This window comes from Pterocles gutturalis, unplaced genomic scaffold (genome assembly GCF_000699245.1).
Source record: "Pterocles gutturalis isolate BGI_N339 unplaced genomic scaffold, ASM69924v1 scaffold14550, whole genome shotgun sequence".
Lineage (NCBI taxonomy): Eukaryota > Metazoa > Chordata > Aves > Pterocliformes > Pteroclidae > Pterocles > Pterocles gutturalis.
Genome location: NW_010141041.1, coordinates 110,203 through 130,903, shown reverse-complemented (window position 1 = coordinate 130,903; position 20,701 = coordinate 110,203). Strand labels below are relative to the sequence as shown.

At 35.7% G+C, this 20,701-nt stretch overlaps 1 protein-coding gene across 1 annotated transcript in view; it reads left to right on the top strand.

Moving 5' to 3' along the window:
* OPA1 (optic atrophy 1 (autosomal dominant)) overlaps positions 1-20,701 on the top strand; it is a 51,412-nt gene that overhangs the window by 17,773 nt on the left and 12,938 nt on the right. Inside the window, exons 8-26 of the mRNA XM_010083897.1 lie at positions 37-150; positions 476-556; positions 969-1,043; positions 1,371-1,442; positions 1,595-1,694; positions 2,199-2,329; positions 2,868-2,940; positions 3,032-3,104; positions 3,797-3,912; positions 4,509-4,573; positions 5,194-5,270; positions 8,023-8,188; positions 8,727-8,879; positions 9,503-9,611; positions 10,213-10,292; positions 11,468-11,608; positions 12,948-13,064; positions 14,371-14,464; positions 15,374-15,484. Coding sequence (XP_010082199.1) covers positions 37-150; positions 476-556; positions 969-1,043; positions 1,371-1,442; positions 1,595-1,694; positions 2,199-2,329; positions 2,868-2,940; positions 3,032-3,104; positions 3,797-3,912; positions 4,509-4,573; positions 5,194-5,270; positions 8,023-8,188; positions 8,727-8,879; positions 9,503-9,611; positions 10,213-10,292; positions 11,468-11,608; positions 12,948-13,064; positions 14,371-14,464; positions 15,374-15,484 — 1,948 coding nt within the window. The remainder of the gene's footprint in view (positions 1-36; positions 151-475; positions 557-968; positions 1,044-1,370; positions 1,443-1,594; positions 1,695-2,198; positions 2,330-2,867; positions 2,941-3,031; positions 3,105-3,796; positions 3,913-4,508; positions 4,574-5,193; positions 5,271-8,022; positions 8,189-8,726; positions 8,880-9,502; positions 9,612-10,212; positions 10,293-11,467; positions 11,609-12,947; positions 13,065-14,370; positions 14,465-15,373; positions 15,485-20,701) is intronic.

Here is a 20,701-nt window from a genome sequence, read left to right as displayed (position 1 = left end):
GCTGAAAGCCAATGGCTGTTTAAACTTTCACTGAAGGTGGTGGTGGTTGGAGATCAAAGTGCAGGAAAAACCAGTGTGTTAGAAATGATTGCCCAAGCCCGCATATTCCCTCGAGGGTCTGGGGAGATGATGACACGATCCCCTGTTAAGGTAAGAAACATCACAATCTCTGAATCAGCTTTTGCGGTATTGATTATGCCATTAATTGTACACTAAGTGTGTGTGAACGTTCATTAATAAAATGGCCTCTAAGCAAGTGAGTTGTTGCAGTCAATGACAAAACTCCTGCAGGCCTATATATGATCCATATACACTATCAGAGTAGTAGTAGTTCCTACTATAACTAGTCCTGTGCTAAATAAGCATTACATGACATTGTATGTCTGCAGCAGGAAGTATACGTATACTGTGTACTTCTCATGTTTCTCTGTATTAGATGTACCATACTTTCTCATGTAAGGCTTTTACCGTTTAGGTAACTCTTAGTGAAGGTCCCCACCATGTGGCTTTATTCAAAGACAGCTCTCGGGAGTTTGATCTGACCAAGGAAGAGGATGTAAGTATAAAGAAGACTGGAAGTTAATGACACTTTTATTAGTTCTCTAAAAAATTCTGTGTCTTTGTGGGCTGCTACCCCCTGTTTTATTAGAGTGAAATATGTTTAGTGGGGCAAGGCGTTATCTTAGTTATTAAATTATCTCTTAGTATGGTTTTTGGCTGGCACTGAAGTGGGTAAAATGCAGGAGCTGCTCTTGCGTCAAGACGTTTTTTTGAAGTATGCAGGGGTCTGTAGGTAACCTGTCATTTCACACCCCGTTACCAGACTAGGTTACTTAATATGCATTGACACAGTATTTATAAACAGAGATCTTAATCCGTAAGTAAACTTCTTTACTTATATTGGTGGTTTTTCTTCAATTATGATTAGAAGGAGTTCTATATTTGATATTTTGCTTTTTTCAAAACAGCTTGCAGCTTTGAGAAATGAAATAGAAATCAGAATGAGAAATAGTGTGAAGGAAGGGTGCACTGTCAGTACTGAGGTAAGACTCATCAAATATTAGTGGCAAATGTCTGTACATGCATATCTGCTGTAAGTATTTTTCAAATAGGAAACAATGGTTAATACAGTTTGTTTATACTTAACATTTTGCACTATACAAAGTGTATTTGGGTTGTTGAAGTCAGTTTTATATCAAATTACATGCACATAAAATTAGACTTCCTATTTAAAATTACAGGCTGTTGCTGGTTTAAAGCATGTGTGTGTAAATTGTGTTTTAAGTAATTTTATATATATGTGTTTGTGTATGTAATTACGTACAAAGTAGGTGTGTGTATAAACCTTTAATTTCAATTTTACTTCACAGACCATCTCCTTGAGTGTGAAAGGTCCTGGTTTGCAGAGAATGGTATTAGTTGATTTACCTGGAGTCATTAGTGTAAGTATGCAATAAATAATTAAAAAAAAAAATCTTTAAGACACATAAGTGAGGTAATGTTATTGGTGACAACATAAGGTATTGTTTTTCTTTTTTACATCTTTCTGTTTTCTTTTTTCCTTTAAATATGTATCTCCATATACATATTAAAGACTGTGACGTCAGGTATGGCTCCAGATACGAAGGAGACTATCTTTAGCATCAGCAAGGCCTACATGCAGAATCCTAATGCCATCATTCTTTGTATTCAAGGTAATAAGAGTCTAGATGGTTATCCAACTGGCAAGATTTTTTTATTTCTTAATTTGATTCTTATGTGACTCTGGGGACTCTCCTGATTGTATTTTTTTCCATTTGTGGTGATTTGAATAGTGTGCAAAACAGCATGCTGTGGAATGTCTGTTTATAAATTAAGGGGCCTTTTGGTATCTATGGCAAAAGCAACTGAGTTTTTAATCATTAAAATATAATTCAGTGTTTCTTCAAAGGTGTTTGTGGAGGCAGCAGACAATAATACAGTTCAATGTTTTGGGCAAGCTGGTAGTTGTTCAAAACTTATACAACTACAACAAACTGTTTTTTAATGATACTGGGAACAAAGTGAATTTTCACTGTATGTACCCAAAAATTGAATATAGGTGTAATTTTAATGTTTTAATCTAAAGTTGTAACATGAAACTTATTTGATGCCTACTATATCTTCAGTACTGCATGTTAGATTATATTGTCCCTAAAATATAACTTGGTTTATTTTAGATGGATCAGTGGATGCAGAACGCAGTATTGTCACGGACTTAGTCAGCCAGATGGATCCCCAAGGAAAAAGGACAATTTTTGTGTTGACTAAAGTTGATCTTGCGGAGAAAAATGTGGCAAGCCCAAGCAGGGTGAGTTGAAACTATTTTTTTCATGTTGTGATGGCTAAAGTCACAAATGGAAAAATACTGGAGATGCTGTCAGAAATATTGGACCTTGCCTACCTGTTCTAGTAGATGTTTTTGAATGTGTATTTCTGTATTCAGAATTATTTTTTTGGGGTGGTTATTGTTTTAATCTCTCTCAGGCTTTGCCTTAGTGATCTGCTACGTGGCTGCAGTCAGTCACAGCTTTGCTACAGCTTGCTATAATACTTGTTCCTTTCAGGCACGTGGCCTGAGCAAGTTCCATTTCCTGAAAAGGTTTTAGGATATTCTGGGATAGGCTTTTTCAGTTTATTTTGTGTTTTGCTATTTTATGCCTTATTTCTTTTATGCTTTTATATTTGTCTTTCTTTTAAATACCAGTAGAACTCATAGTCCCATGACAAACTGCATCTTATGGTAGTCTATGCATAGATACAATGAGATTTGGCTTTAAAACTGCGCTGAAGGAAAGAATGTGTCTGTGCAAAATTAACCATGGGTTTTTAATCCTTTATTTTCATAGATCCAGCAAATAATTGAAGGCAAACTCTTCCCAATGAAAGCTTTGGGTTATTTTGCAGTTGTTACTGGAAAAGGTAAAGAGAGCTCTGGCTCTGGTTATTTTCTCCTTGATAGGAGAGAAAACTGTCTAAATGGAACTGTTGCAGCACTCTTTTCTTTCTCCAGGTAACAGCAGTGAAAGCATTGAATCTATTAAAGAATATGAAGAGGAATTTTTTCAAAATTCAAAGCTGTTAAAGTATGTTGCTATTTATTCTTTTTTACTAAAAAGAGCTTGTGTTGGCAAATGCTAGCATTAATTTTTCTTGTTAAAAATGATTGCAGTGTGGAAACACTATTTGAGAGGTTTACTAGTGCTTGCTGCAAGTCAATGGAGAGACACAGGCATCTTCAGGCAGCAGCTGTGGTTCTGAGCCTCTCTTCAGGGGTTTCTGTATCTTTTCATTAGCTCTAGAAGAACTAAGTTCCCAGCCTGTGTCTTGGCATTTGATACAACTTGGAGGAGTGAATCCAGCCCAAATATGGGTTGTAGTGCCTCTAAATATCAGTTGTCGTGATGTGACATCAATGTTCTATCCAAAGGGTTAGCTTGTGTATTCTGCTGGAAGTTCACTGAGCAGAGTTTTGATTTCACAGGCTTGAATTTCTCAGAAAAGTAATCTGCATGCTCTTTGGGACTGCAGTACCTGCACTGCAACCTCTAGAATAAAAATTTATTTTTGGTGGGGTTTTTTGTGGGTTTTTTCCCCTTGCTTTGGTGATTATCTGCATTGATTATTTTGGACGAAGAGACTGGAATTTGGGTTAGATGCACATTGACGTGTTATCCTCTGCTATAAAAGGCAAAACTTTATTCTAATGGGGAGAAAATAGGGGCCAGAAAGCATGGGTGTGCATGGAATAATTTCCTCGATCTGTCTTTCTTCATAGGACATGTATGCTGAAGGCACACCAGGTAACAACAAAGAACTTAAGTCTTGCTGTGTCGGATTGCTTTTGGAAAATGGTCAGAGAGTCTGTGGAACAGCAAGCAGATGCTTTTAAAGGTAAACATCTTTTCAAAAACCAAGTGAAATAGCTTGCTCTTAAACAGTTAGTTCTTCCACATAGATATAGTACTGTTTTGGCAGCATGTTTGGGCAACTGTGTTTTATATGATCACTGTTTCTCATTAATTGGTTATTGCCCCAGTTAATTTTTACAAAACTACATAAAAATAATTCATGGTATGAAGAACCCACTTGCTCTAAAAGCCAAAGGAGTAAATAACTATGAAGAAAAAAAAATATTTTTTTTGTGGGCAAAAGGCAATTCTTCCATTGGATTCAGATGTTGTTTAAAATGGCTTCCTATATACAGATACTATCTGATCAGCCAGGCAGGACTGACTTGTACAGAGATGGAAGATTAATGTCTGTCTTTCCACTACATTTTTTCCAATGCATGAATCCTGCAATTTGCAGGCATAATATCTGAGCATAGACAGCAAAAAACTGCTCATTTGCAGAAGCACATGAAGTTCTTGGAGGTTTTGTCATAAGCAAGATCTATGGCAATTTTAGGAGCTGTTAAAATTTGAAGATAGTCATGAAGTGTATATAGATAATTCAAAAACTAAGGCCTTGTTTCTGATTTTTTTCAGCCACACGTTTCAATCTTGAGACTGAATGGAAGAACAATTACCCCCAGTTGCGAGAGCTTGACAGGGTAAATTACACTGCTGCTTTAATTTGTGTGCTACAAAGTGTTGAAGTTTGTGGATAAAAATTTATGCCATTCAATCTCATTTGTAAAGGTTTCTTAAAGTTAATGTAAAGTACTGACACTTGAAAATGTGAGGACAGTGTAAATTATTCTAGGGGGAGGAGATACTGAGCTCTTTGATTTATGAAATAGTGTGCTTCAAAATTCTGATTCTTTAGCGCTTAAGAAGTCTTTCCCTCTTCTGTTAACTGACGCAACTTGCCCACAGGAATAGGTCAGTGTTTCTTTGTGATCATGACAGAACTGGCAAAAAGAAGGTACATTCCCTGGTCTTTCAGACAGAGTAATGAGACAATTATGATCCCGTTCTCTAATTCTTTTGTAGAGATCCTGAATATTCAAATGCCATGCCTGGCCAGAGGCATGCAAGAGATGGGTGGGAAGATTTATGGTAAACCAAGGTAGCTTATGACAAGCACATGCATTGTCCAGAACATGACAAGAAGGTATCATTTTAGGCTTAAAGGCCGTAAGAAAAAAGTTTTGGTTTTTTACTCTTTGTATGCAAACATGATCAATCTGTACTTAAAATCTTATTGTTTCATATTTTTCCTTTTGCATAGAATGAACTGTTTGAAAAAGCAAAGAATGAGATTCTTGATGAAGTCATAAGTTTGACTCAGGTCACGCCAAAGCACTGGTATTGTAATTTTTTTCTTTTTTTTTTTTAATTAACTATCAGAAGTTTACCTTTAAAAGATAAAGAATTTTAGTAAACAGAATTCTCAAATATAAATAAGGAACTGTTTTGTTAGGCCAATGCAGAATTATGTCCTTTGTCCCTGTCAGAATCAGCAAATACTTCATATAATTTTTGTTGAGGTATTATAGATGTCAGGTTGTTGTTTGTTCTGTTTTTATACGGTATAATGAGCAATAGATATGCCTCAAAAATGAAAAGGAACAGTCATAATAAAGATGTTTTCAGCTGTCGATTTGAAGTATGAATCAGTAGTTCCTTTTAACTTGGTGTTTGGGAATTACTGTGCATATCAAAATAATACATATGACCTTGGGAAAAATAAGTTTTTGTATCTCTGTGAATCAAAGATTTGGAAATTGAAAGATTATGTAATTCCTGTCTGGAAAAATTGCTGATCTGGATGTTTGAGAATTTCATCCTACATGTGGGGCTGCTTGGTAGCCTCAGCCAAGTAGCACCATTCTGTGCTGCGCTGCTTCTTTGTAAGGCAGACATGGCTACATGGCTGTGAGAGAGAGCTTAGCCTGAGCATTTTAACAGGCTGAGAGGAGGATAGCTGCTAACAACCCATACCACAACTGAGAACCACAAAGAAAAGATTTTATTTTTTTTAGTGCCTTTGCCTTCGCAGCCTGAATTGCACTCTTGGTTGGTCATAGACTAAAAAACAAGATAAAATGTCTGACTCTTAATGACATTAGAATAATTCTGGGCATGTGCATGTGTTCAGAGAGTGTTGTAGGCAGTGTACCAGTCTGAAGTTATGTTTGAGTCCAGATGTAATGGAGGTTTGCCATTTTGGTGTTTGCTGCTGTTTACTGTGTAATAGATGCTGAAGTACCCTGGCCCGTGGCTAGTCTGCTTCATTTTGTTGTGGATTCGGTGGGTGCATAACATGAATGTTTCTTTGTATTTCTTTTGAAAGCTAAAATGTAGCGGTGATCCTAGTTTTATAACAATTAAATGAGCTATAAAGTAGAACTGGAAACCTAAGTCATGAAAAAATGCTTCTGTGAGTCATTCTATGCAGCCTAAAAACAGCAGTGCATTTGATGAATACAAATGTTTGTATCCTGTTAAAATTTCCATTTCTTCCAATGAAGTTTGATTGGATTAGACAAAGCAAAAGTGTATTTTTATTGACATCAGTAAAGAAGGAATTAGATTGCATTTGTTCTTAATCAGAGGACTGCCCTGTTCCTACGGTGCTTTTGTAAATGGTAAAATTCATAACAAATGGTTTTCAGCACGCCCAATAAGTGAAATTAATTTGCCGCATCACCAGTTCTTTTAACGGTGATCAAGAATGATCAGTAATTATCTTTGTTTGAACACGACCCAAATAATCCTATTTTGAACAAAGCCTTTTAAGGAAAACATTTTGACTGGTGGCAACATATATTGTTATTTATAGGGAATTCTTTCAACATTTAAATGCTTGAGTTCCTTTTAATTTGTATAAATACTTTTACTACCCTAAATATGCCAGAGGTCTGTTTCAACAGTAGAAAAACCAATGGCTTTGGTCCCCATTTATACTGGTATGTCAGAAGGACAGCTTCAAAATTTAAATATCAAAGAAGGATGCTTTAAACACAAAAGAGGAATTTTAAATTATGCCATTGTTGAAACGGGGAGAGGAGTGATATTTATAAGAAGTTCTTCAGTCTTTGTCCACAGATGGCCCAGTAACAGTAGAGGCATTATCAGGGATGAGGCTTGTGTCCTGAACTTCAGCCCATTTGAAAGAAAAGAGCTTGAGTGAATCTGATAGTCTTGTACCAGTCTTGTACCACCAAAAAGAGGCAGTTTTTGTTCTTAGTCTCTTAGCTCTCAATATTCTACCAAATCTGGTATTCGTATGACCTACTGGTAAGCTGATTTAGCATGCAGAGCTAGCATAAAATTAACCTGCAAAACCCCTACAACCTGTACTGGAGACTGTGGCAGGAGCAGAAGGAACATGACTGCTTCTGTGGGTACAGGCTGCATGTTTCTCTGGCTCAGCTGGGTTGTCTCGCAGCAGCTGCAGTTTCCTGAGGAAGTTTACTATCAATTAAAATGTTAAAGTTAGATTGTTTCCATTGTTACTTTTTGAAATGCATCATAAATAGGAAAGTGGTGCTTAGTTTTACAGTAATTTGAGACACGTTTGTAAATGAATGTCAATATGTATTTTGGTAAAAGGTTGGACTTCTCAACTTGCTTCATTGTTTATCAAATCTGGGAACAATCAATGAAAATCCCAGATGGAAAACTACAGCGTGTTCCAAGAAACAAATCAGAATACTACAGAAACAAAACCCACATGCTTTTTTGGGAGTGTGGACTTTTTAGTCAGATCATTTCAATGCTCTACAGTCTGCCCCCTTGTTGTTCCCCCACCTGCCGTGCATATGCACACACAGCTCTGCGTGGTTATACTGGTATAATTAAAGGCTGCGACGAACTGGTGGCAGCCCTAAGAGTTGTCGTGGCCAACTTCTGAAGCTGTCTTTCCCGCTGAAAACATTGTGTATTTGTGTCCTTAGTTCCGAGCAGGTTTTGTTTGGAGTTACGCCCTGATGTTAAGGAGTATTTCCTGTGTTCTGTAGTCTTGTTTTCTCAGTGTTTCGAATAAATTGAGTACATACCTGTTAGACACTTTTGTATTGAAAGCCATCATATGTGTTACAACTTTCCATTTTAGGGAGGAGATTCTTCAGAAAACTTTATGGGAGAGGGTATCTACTCATGTGATTGAGAATATCTACCTTCCAGCAGCACAGACTATGAACTCAGGGACATTTAACACCACTGTGGACATCAAACTGAAGCAGTGGACTGACAAGCAACTGCCTAATAAAGCTGTAGAGGTGAGAATGTAGTTATTTTAAAAGATTTTAAAAAAAATCTGTGCAAAGCCTGTTGAAATGAATAATGGTTACTTTCTGCATAGCTGAAGACAAGTAAGGGGATGGTTTGAAGGATAGACTGCAGTTCTTCAAAATTACATTTTAGAAAAGGCTAGCAAGATCTTCATGCTAAGATATACATACAACAGGAACATTGTATTTTCCTCTTCTGGTGAATTTTCCCTATTAAAGACCAAAAAAAACTCCTTTTAAAATATTACACAAACCCTTCAAGTTAGGTATATTCATATTTAATAGATTTATGGAAGGTTAACAGAATTCCACTTGCTACAGCATACCAAAGCAACATTGAGTGTTGACTTCATTAGTAATGGATAAAGCAGCAAAGGAAAGGTCAATTACTTTTATTCTTGTACATTGTTTTCAGAAAGTATGCAAATTTTCATGCTTGCAAGAGTTGTTGTAAATGTTCCTTTACCAACTGGTGCATGGTATAATAATGGTCCATTTCAGTAGGTATCGTTTGCTAACTTTCTAGGTGGCATGGGAGACTTTGCAAGAAGAATTTTCCCGTTTCATGACAGAACGAAAAGGAAAAGAGCATGATGATATCTTTGATAAACTGAAACAAGCCGTCAAAGAAGAAAGTATTAAACGACATAAATGGAATGAGAGAGCAGAGGATAGCCTGGTACAATGTAGTGGGTTTTTTTGCATTGTTGACTAAGTTCTGCTGATATCTTCTTACTGAAGTTGCATATTCAGTATTTTTGCATCCTTTAAATTTAATCATAAAATGATAGAGAGGTGTGTCCATCTCTCCTTTTTTATGTAATGTTTTGATTCAGTGTTTCTTAATTCATTATATTATTGTCTTTTGTTAATTATTGCCCTAAATAACATCTAATAAAATTGGTTTGATTGGTTCAGGAAAAAGTCCTCCATAATCCACTAGTTGCCAAAGACAGCCTTCTGACAATTGTTTAGCATGAGCTCATTTGTTCTGTTAAGTATTGTCACATAAAATAACAGCATTTCATTGCAATCTTTATACATTCTGTAATCTGGGGGGGATTTCATATTGTTTGTATTTTTAACATTATTTATGCTGGGCTATAGAAGAGAGTCAAATTAAAGGCACAAGAAAATATTTTTCTCAGTGCTTTGAAAAGGTGCGTCTTGAATGAATCACGTGTGCCCAGTAAATGCTATTTTCATAGACCTCAAAAAATTAAGAGAATGTCAGAAATCTTTTTCTAACTAAATAGTGACTAAATGATTTCTTGTGTGCTAAAAAGATGTTCTGTATCGCAGCGAGTGATTCAGCACAATGCCTTAGAAGATCGGTCAATATCTGATAAACAGCAGTGGGATGCAGCTATTCATTTTATGGAAGAGACGCTCCAAAGTCGTCTCAAAGACAGTGAGTTGTGTGATGTATTCCACTCTTCTGTACTTTTTAATCTGGGCCAGTTTCTGGATCTAGTTAACTTCACTGCAGTGCAAGCTTTTCTATCAGCACAACTGAGAATGGTGACAGTCTAAGGTGGTACCAATAGTGATAGAAATGTTTAGCAAAATACAGCCTCAAAAGCTAGTGTTTTTGCTCTTGCAATGAGGCAACTGAAAGATAAGTAATAGAAATCTTTAGAGTAAAAAAATTATACAGACACACATATAGAAGAATAGGATAAATTCAGGAAAAGTAGTTGGTCCATTTATGGCTATCACGCATAAAAAATTTTGATTTTTTAAATACCTGACTTGACTTGGAACCTGCAGGGATGTTATATTTTTTTATCTACTTCTTGAAGTATCCACTGGTTGGCAGTCATTTTTAAATTTTAGTAAAAGACATCAACTATTGCTTTAAGTAAAAGACATCTAACTTGACTCAGTATGGCATATTTTATGTTCTTAGGCCTAAAATGTCCATTCTTGATCTCATACCTAATTTTAGAACTATGAATTTGGCTAGGTACATATATTTTGGGTGATACTTAATATCATGTTTCCTTTTTTAGCTGAATCTGTTATTGAAGATATGGTGGGTCCTGACTGGAAGAAAAGGTGGTTATACTGGATAGGCCGTACCAAAGAACAGGTAAAGGGAAAAAAATAAAGATTTGTAGTTCATGACCTTTAGGAAACTTTGATTATTAGTCAGTAAATTTTCAAAAATAAAATAGCAACTCTCTTCACACTATTTAGATGATTGCAAAAAAAAACAAAAACAACTTTTAAGTACTTTACAATTACTTTTACTATTCATTTTTTTAAGTATTACACCACAGAGAATTCCATATACTTTTTTCATATTGCAGATACTTAGTGGTTTGTAAACTGTTTTCCATTTTTCAGCTGAATTACATCTTTAGTATTATGCCATTCACCTGAATATTAAAGTTATTCCAATAGAAGGAAATTTATAAAAATATGGTGAAAACCTGGCTATTTTCTATGCTTTCCAAGCATGCTTTTTAAGCAGAAGTTGCATGCAGTTTCCTATCATGCTCTATTTGGCTTTAATTAGTATGTGATAGCATTATCACTAGCATTCTAGTCACAGTTGTATCTTCTGATTGGCTGTTTTCATCATAACCTCTCTTCTTGTTTGCTAATAGCTTTTGGAAATTTATTTTTAACTTAGATAGCACCTTCCGTTCAGTGCCCAGAGATGATGGGCTTTTTATGTTACTTTTTCTAGATATTTCTCAAACTGAACCATACTTTAAAGAAGTAAGTAGAGTTTAAAAGAATACAGTAGAAAGTAATTCAGAGAAAGGAGTTTTACAGTCAACTGTGCAGCCAGGTATGGGAGAAAGGCAATGATTTCAACCTATTTTACTTGAATTTAATGAACAGCATCTTAAAGGTATGAATCCATGGAGAGTTCTTGCTAGATGTTAGGCAAAAATTACAGTTCTCATCAGTGTCACAGGTGATACGTGAATATGAACCCTGACAGTGGATGTTGGTGGAAGGCGAAGGAGGCTAACACCTGTGATTTTTTTTTTTCTTTCCCCACCATTCTCTTCCTCTTCTATATTTCTGTGCATAGTGAAAAGAAAGAAGTATGAAAAATTGACAGTAAATTATCCATTTAGGAATATTATATTTGAGATGTCTTTGCACAAATACACTTTTGAGTCACTTAAATGGAATAGTTAATAGTGTCAAGGTATTTTTTGTTCTGGCTTATTAAGCAGTTAGGCTGTTTATTGAGGAGGTGCTGATGATCTCTGAGTCTATAATTCTAACTAATCATTCATATCCTAGAATATTCGTAACGAAACAAAAAATGAACTTGAGAAATTAATCAAATGCAGTGAAGATCATGCAGCTTATCTGGCAAATGATGAAGTGACGACTGTCAGGAAGAATCTTGAAGCAAGAGGAGTAACAGTGGACCCATGTCTGGTAAGATGCAGAATTGTAACAAAACATTTGGAAGCCCTCTGTGAACATTTGTTTTTGTCTAGTTCTTGCTAGACAGCATATGAGGGACTCAATCTAAATACTGAATTTGTAATCCAGATGTTTCCCAATGAATTACTAAATAACTGTTTGCTTGCACGCAATTCATACACTTCTGTTGGCTGTCAGACAAATGCAGTACAACGCTTTGGAATCTGTCGGTTTAGGCTGAAATCAGAATCTGCTAAGCAGATTTTCTCGCCTGTATTGTGACAAGGCTTGTTTTAAATTATTGTTCAGATGTTATGTTGTGGAATCAAGGCCTTTATGAGCAAGATATGATAGAAACATGTTGTGCATTCCTAAGCTTTCGGTGTGGTTGCATGTGCAGTTTGAAGTTCAAAAGTAGGTTGAAAAGTGGGAAATTTTGTAAAAATACTTCAGAAAAGCCAGGGAGTTTTAGAGTGCCCTGAGGGAATGTATTGTACGTTTAAAACATTCTGGAAGATGATTCATCTCATTGCAGTGTAAGGCTCTTAACTATAATTAGACCTTTTATCTAATTAAATGTACAATTTTTGAATAAATGAGAATTCAAATATTAATAACTAATAGATGTAGATTTCATTTAACAGTGATTTATTTTCTGCAGTAACTTTAGCTACCTTTTCAACATTACAATGCATGTACTTGTTGAAGAGTTATTTAAATACCTGCTGCCCCTTTCCTGTACAGCACTTACCGTACCTTTTTGTACAAGTCAGAGTACTGATCCACATCTTTTGCAAACTGGGTTTCTTTTCTAACTAGCAACTGATTTATTTTATGGGCTGTTGGTTTTTTTTGAAGAGACATATCTAGGTACTTATGTAATTTCAAAGAACTGGAACATAAATAAGCCTAATGAAGAAAAGTTTGTTTATATAAGGCCCATTAAATATTTCTCTATGCTTTAATCTGATTTAATTGATAAATTAATGAGTACCACTCAGTGTTAATGTGAAAATTGCATCATGCCAAGAGCAGAACAATTTGTCCTGTTTCGTAGTATGTAATTTAAATGTATTTTGGCTGCAGACAGTATTTTTTTTGAGTGTTCAGTTACATTACAAGCATGGAAGAGTAGATTTTTAAATTGACAATCATCTGTAATGTTTGCCAAATGTAACTAACACATTAATCATATCCCAGTTGCAGAGAAATTACTGGGAAATATTTAAACATATATTATGTGATAGCAACAGTGGAATTTGGAGTTATATTTAAAAATTGTGATCGTTATACTATGCACGACAATGAGTGTGTGTATTTATTTAGACAAATTTAAGTGTTGTTTTCCTAGATTAAAGATACATGGCACCAAATTTATAGAAGGTATTTCTTGAAGACTGCTTTGAACCACTGCAATCTGTGTCGAAGAGGCTTCTATTATTATCAGAGGCATTTTGTGGACTCAGAGGTAAAGTGAAGAACAGATATACACTGGTGTGTTGCCTTAATATTTCCATCTTAGCTGAAAAAAGAATTCTACAAATACTTTAAATTATCCTAACGTCTCTTTTATATCCTTTACCTTGAGATAGCTGGTGATGTTAGATATGTTTTATGCAAGGCTTGTAATTGATAAAATGCCATCCTGGTAGTAATTATATAAAATAACCACTAGATATCAGCCATGACCTAAACATCTGTTACTTATCAACGTCTATTGGAAATACACTGTTAAAAGCAGTATTGTACAGCTATTGATGTCTTGTTGGTATCCATCTCTTCTACTTTCCCATTGGTATTTATTTACCTCACTGATATGAAAAATTCAGAAAACATTAAGGAATGGGTTTTTATGGGGTAAGTATGATAAAGAAGTGTTTAGAGTTAATGCTTGGAACCTCGTGTGATCAACAGAAAAAATGCAAAAACAGTTATGGAGCTTGCAAACAGATCTTTTACAAAACTGGGAAGTAATTTAAGCTCAGGCTTTTGCAACAAATGACAGCATGCATGAAGTCACACAAAGAAAGGAATATACAGTTTTCTTACCACTATATTTTAAATCAAAAAGAAATTACTGGAAAGGTAGAGCTCCTCACTTTCTGTGGAGTTTTGTTTTTCTTTTTAATGAGAAACAATGATCCCTATGGAGCTAAAATATTTACTACTGCAGAAATACCTTTGGCTGTAAGAGATAAGAAAGAATGAGATCGTAGAGTGGGGAGCTGCCTCTCCATGACACTTAACCTCCTATTCCTGTGGCTGTCTTTTTAAGGTGTCCTAGTGTGAATTTAGTGCTCCTTCCTGCCATCCTTGCAGGTGTAGAAACTGTCTCTTCTGTTGTTAACAAATATAGCCTTGGTCCAACACCATCTTCAGAAGCATTTGTCAGACGGAGTCACAACGTGGAGTTCGCCTGTTGCTTTCATTGTGTTTGCTATGAACAAGTGTGGTTATAGACTACAAATGTTAGATTATACTCACCAGCCTGCATATAGTGTGTGCGAATTCTTTTTCTGTGATACAGCTCTTTCTGTTGAAAATAGTAGATGTAAAGGGGTTGCAGTGTATTAAATAGGGCCGACATGGTTCCTGAGAAGTATTTTCAGTCTGTTTCCTTGTTATTTAGAGCAGTTATTCTGTGGGATTTTTTGCAAGATCAGAATACGTATGCATGAGTTTACAGTTGCCACTAAAAATGTCAAAAGATTCTTGTAAGTGTAGGATGTTCACTGGACACCAGAGGTCTGACATTACAACCTCCCTTGTTTCAGCTTGAATGTAATGATATTGTCCTCTTCTGGCGAATACAGCGAATGCTGGCAATTACAGCAAATACGCTGAGGCAGCAGCTTACTAACACTGAAGGTAAGGCTCATAGCGAGTGGAAGTGTTTAAAACAAAGACTTGTTCTGAAGTTTTCTAGTGTTTCTCTAGCTATGTGTTCCTTTCATGCTTAGCATGGCTGGCTGATTTTTGTGTCCTGGTTAGATAATTAAAAGATGTAGAGTAAATAGAATTTGATATTCTATTTACATTAAATGATTTAGTGTAAATAAAATGTCAAATAATTAAGACACTTGCCAGTTTAAAATATTTTCAGTTTACGTGTTGCCAGTTGTTAATACCTTTTCCAAGCAGAAAGAATTTCAATAAATAGGGACTACATTGTTTTTTTTTCTCAGCTCAGTCTGATTTTAGATTTTAATTTAAAAGTGTTTGATATAAAGAATCAATTCTAATGGATTTTTTAAAGCCATGCAAAATGTGCCATATAATAGCTAGACAAGATTATATAACAGTAAGTTCCTTATAAAGGATCATTTATGTAGCAATCAGTTAGTGCCATGGTACAACTAATAGTGACCTTTGATCTGTAAAGTAGTTTCCAAGGCAGCAAAGATGCTTACAATAAAAGATTTGTTGGACACTTGGTCTCAAAGAAGAAACTGCTGAATTTAGTAAACAGCAAAGCAATTTACAAATATTTTTATTGCCTCCTAAAAAATAAGGCAATAAATATCCAATAATATTAATTAAGAGCAAAGATATCCTTTGAAATGTAAACATCTTTCTCAAAGAATTTCCCGTCTTAATGGCCCAAACAACAAGGGGCTTATGTGTTCAGAAGTTTGTCTTTTCTCCAACCAGATTAGTTAGTCTCATAACATATACTGCATCTCTCACAGACCTTCCCAGAATTTTGTCCTTAGGTCAAAAGTGTTACCACTCACTTTTTTTTTTGTTGGTTTGTTGTTTTGTTGGGTTTTTTTACAGTAAGGCGCTTGGAGAAGAATGTGAAGGAAGTGCTTGAAGATTTTGCTGAGGACAATGAAAAAAAGGTGAAGCTCCTAACTGGCAAGAGGGTCCAGCTTGCAGAGGATCTCAGTAAGTACTTTCTCTGCAGTGTTTTGGAACTAGCCTGAAATGAAGCAAATTCTGACCGTTGACCTTGAGAACATTTAAGGCAATATGGATTGTTCATGTGCTAGCATTTAATTCATATCACAAATGGATTTTTTCATATATATGGTCAGATCTTTCTGATTCAAAGGTGGACATGGATTGTATAGTGTGATAAAACAATATAGTTTACACTAAATGTAAATTCACTGCTATAAATACATTGCATCACTAAATTGAAAAATGTAGTTAAAACAGAGGAGTATTGTAAAGGGAAATTTTGGGGTTTTTAGTACAACATGGCTAACCCACGCCTCAGAGATGTGTCTCTGGGAGATTTTCTTGACTGTATAAGGAGGTTTTGAACCCATCTTTTTGTAAGTATTGGGTGAAATACTCAGCTTTCTCACAAATAACACTGACTTTTAATACAGATTAGCTGGTCTACAGGCCAGTTCGTTTTAGGCCATGTATACAGAAACAAAACCTGTCAGAGATGAAGCTCTGGTATGTTGTGCTTATTAAGCTGAGATGACCATTATATTAAGAGATTTAACAAGGAAGACAATCTAGCAGATTTAACCTTCCAGAAGGATTATGGTAGTTTAATGCTTTGAGTCACTCAAAGTGTTAAGGGGTTTATGGTTAGTATAGTAAGATTTTAAACAGTGGCAGTTTCTAAGGGGACAGTCTAGGCTGAGGTGATACTCCTTTTGTCTACCTGCACATCCAGTGAGGTTTAGACTGACTTTTAGCTGATGGGGCTTGCTCTTGCATGTTTATTGTTGGGCTTTTGGCTCATTCTGCTATTATTTTCTGAGACTTCTCCTTAAACCGCAGCTGTATACCTGGACTGGTAGGGGGGAAAAACAATGCTGTGCAAAAGGGGAAAAAAAAAAAGCTTGTGACAAAGTTCATGTGGATATATAAATATCTGCATCTTAAGATCACAGGTGACCTTTCTTCTTATACCTTTATCTTGTGTTTGATGTAGCTACTAACTTTCTCTTAAAATACGACTTTGGATATTTAATGCAGAATAAACAAATGCTGTGGTCAGTGTTTCTTCTTTTACTTAGCAATGTTCTGATATCCAGGGTTCAGTGGGACAGAGAAGCCTTCAATTGCAGTTAGAGTTTCCAAAGTATGAATAATGTCTTCCCTTTTTTACATCCGTAACGTCCTTATAAAACCAATGTTTTGCTTACAATAAACTCAAAATGTAAGGATTTATTTTTGATAATGCTGGTTTGGTTACATTGGAAGTGCTCTCTTATTAATGGAAGTGTTATTAAAATCCCAGTCAGTTGTGGTATTTATTGTCTTTTAGTAAGTGTTGCTATAGTGTTTTGGAATTGTGAGTGGGGGCTGTAGTGAATCTACGGCAAATGGTGTGGGGGGTTTTTGACTGGTCTCTGAAGCAGCTGGTGTGACTATATTAATTTTTGTTATAAGTTCATAATTCTCTCCAAACATCCTATGTTTCTTTTGAAAGCCTGTATCAACCTTCATATAGCCATTCTTTTAGAGAGGTTGGAATGTGTTTTATAAAATAAGGCTTTTTCCTCTCTCTGTGTATATATATATATATGTTGAGTTAAAACTAGTGGTAACCTATAGTGTAACACAGATATTTAATGAGGAAGTTATCTCCTTTATTAGTGAGCAGTGCTGCTTGCTTTCTTGCTTTGATGCTGGGTGTTATTTTTTTCCTGAGCAAATACTGGCATAGAATGAAACTTGATGATTTTTGTTTATCCTTAGATATTCCATGGTTCAAAACAAAATAAAGGAACACTAGAAAATATATAATGTTTAAGTTAATCCATCTTTATTTCTCACTGAAATTTACTTGAAATTTTTGCGTTGTCAGTTTTGCTTCTCAGCAGCATCTGGAATAACCTCACATTTCAAACAGTAACAGCTGGGGTCATTATTTTGTAAAATAAGACTAGACCTATAAGGGTGACCTGCCTGTGTGTTTATAATCCTGGATATCTGTGTATTAATATATATGTTTCAGCTTTGCAGTATGCATTTCATAAATTACTATGTAGCTAAAACACCATCACTGCACTGGGTTTCTTTGGATACAGGAGGTCACACATCCCACGCACATTTTTCTAAGGAGATAATTGCTGTTCAGTACAAAACAACGTATGATGACATGTTCTGTTTTATTGTACCTATGGGTACAGTAGGGGTATTGTACCCAAGCTACCACTGCTTAGTGTTGTAGTCAAATCAGCAGTGTTCGTTCTACTTTCTGCATGCTTTTATTGCTAAGTGGTTGTAATTTTAATGGGCAAATGACAGGAAAAAGAAATTTCTTTGCCTTTCCCTTAGTGAATAGCGTGCTTTTCTGTGGGGCAGGTTTTTATACTCCTGAGACAGCCTCTGATAGTTCAGAGCATTGAACTCTCAAGTGGCTATACAAGTAATTTCCTTCTGACAGCATTTAGTGATAATCAGGACTCTGCTTAAGAAAATAAAATCCTGACTCCCACAACACACATTTATAAAGTATTTGTATTTTAATTAGGAATGGAATGTAAGGGGTCTCCTGAATCAAAATGTCCAGTCTCCCTGTTCCAGGCAGCTGTGTTTATATAACCCAGCTCATTCACGTATCTTGAGCTCCATCTTTAAATCAGTTAACTTGTTGGGCTCACTTCTCATACTGAAAACATGTTCCAGGACGTCATTCCTCTGATGTTTACAAATGGTCTTTTAATTTCCAGTCTAAATTTGTAAACATGAGGCTGGGATTTGCTTCCTGGATGGAAACTGTACTTGCAAATCTAAATTATTTATATACCTGGGGTTGGGGACACTTCCTCTTGATGCTTGTGATAGGACAACGCTGTCTCACTTGTGTTACATCAGTCTTTTAATGTTGAAGCACTGGAGGTGTTTTATTGTTTGTTTAGGATACTGGTAATGTCAAACTGTTCCTAACATGGGTGAAACAGTCTCATAATAAGAGCTCATATAAGACTCAAAACTTATTTGAGCAGGTTTTGTTATCTGTGTTCTACAGCCTTGAATGGTAGTTTAACCCTATATATGAATGTTCCTTCATGACCTTTAGGCCCCGAGTCTTGCTGCTTCTCAATGTTTACTTCTCAGGTTTTATTCTAGATAAAGAGAATAAACAGATCTTTTGAACAGTTTCTAATAAATTGCGTATTCTATAATATACCAAAGGTTACTTTTTCTTCAAAAAAAGGCTTTAAATATAGTGTAAATGTACGCCTTATTTTATCATCATGATACTTGGACCAGTGAACAATTACTAAATTTATGGAAATAAAGAAGCCCTAGGACTAGAGACCAGCTGGAAGAAAAGATCATAAAATACAAAAAGGGGCAGAGCAGAAGATGAGTAGCTGAATTGGGAAAAGTGACTTTAAAAATGTCTTAAAATGCAAACAATCCATAAGAATACTTGTATTGAAAGAGTCTGGTGCTGGGTGTATCCCAGTGCTGTGTCCCTGGCAATGAGCAGGCATGGGCACTTAGAGAACAGCATAAGAACAGGTTAAGCATCCAGTGGTACTTGCCTGGTATTCTCTCAGCATCTAACATCTGTTGTTCCAAGTTTTCCTAATCCTGAGTTAATATCTCTGTGATTAATTGCCATTCATGGATATTTTTTTTTTCCCTCCTGTGAATTTCTCTAATTGCTTTTTGAACTCATGTAAACTTTGGCATCTGCAACATCCTGTGGCAATTAGTTCCAGGGTTTAACTACACATTCATTGTGTGAGAAAGTACTTCCTTTTGGTTGTTTTTGAGCCACCTGCCAGTTTCATTTGGTTGTCCTTAGTTCTTGCACTGTGAAAAACATTCAGTAATCTTTCTCTATTCATTTTTTGTGCCACTCATGACTTCATAGATGTTTATGCTACCTGCACTTGCTCTTCTTTTTTGTGGCTTGACAAATTCTCATCTGTGTATGTGCTCCTTGCAAGGACTTTCATAGTTTCAGTCAGCCTTGCCCCTCTTTTCCCCTTCTTTAGTTCTATTAAACCCTTTTTGAGATGAAAGAGCAGAACTACACACAATATTTGAAATGTATCTGCATTGTTAAATTATACAGTTGCATTATGATGCTTTCTGGTTTTTAATCTGTTCCTCTTACAGGAATTCCTTGTAGTCCATTTCCTCTTTTGCCTGCTGCTGAGTAATGAGCTGATGGCTGCACTGGACTGTCTGTTACAACTCCCAAGTTCTTTTGTGGGAGGTAACAGCCAGTTCAGAGCCTGTCAGCCTAGACATTTTCCATGCCTTGTTTTTAAACTGTAGGTACAGTTGAGATATGTTTGTTGTTTTGCTGAAACTAGAGGAAACTGCTGTCTCTCTTACATGTTTAACTGTGTACTTCTGGCATATATTCAGCAATTGGTAGGAACCTGTTTTAATGCAGTTGTTTACAACCTCTGTTGCAACTCTGCATTATTTATATTGAAGTTATTCGCCAAGGTTGTCTGTCAGTTGAAGAACATAGATCTTTCACCCAATCTTGGATAGCTTCATCAGCAACAGGAGGAATTACATTTACTTTCCAGTTGGCACCTGCATCTTAATTGTGCTCATTGCTGAAGGACAAAATAGTTTTATTTAAAACTTATATTCCACACAACTTAATATTTTACCGTATGCTTAGCTAAATCAGTATTTTAAATATACAATGTGCAAGGTTCTGTAAAAAGTAAGATGGGGTAGAGGGAGCTAAAAGTAGTTGTTAATATTGTAAAAGATTTTCCACTTATAAAAATGGCTCTTGTCAGGACTGCCCTGTTTGTATTGCAGGCTTTAAGGCACTGCTTGTGGCTAGAGGGAACATCTAGTATCTAGTGGGGACAAGTCAGTCCCTTTAAATGCCCATGGCTGTGTTATGCACAAGTGTGTGTAGCTGTACACAAAGCTTTTCCACTTTCTCTTTTTTTTTTAAATGTTAATTACCCTTTATTTCTGCAATGCCTTAGGAGATAGATCGGTCAATATATGTCCTTTAATTCTGTCAGTATCTTAAGTAATATAGTAACTTACTATAAAAGTAATCTTTTATAGTATTTACTAGTTCATACTGTTTTCTCCTGTATTCGTGTTTAACTTTTCCAAAGTAACTAACATTGAACGTTCCTGGAGGCTGCGTCTGAACTTACTGAAAGGTTTTAAATTTAAATTTTTTTTTCT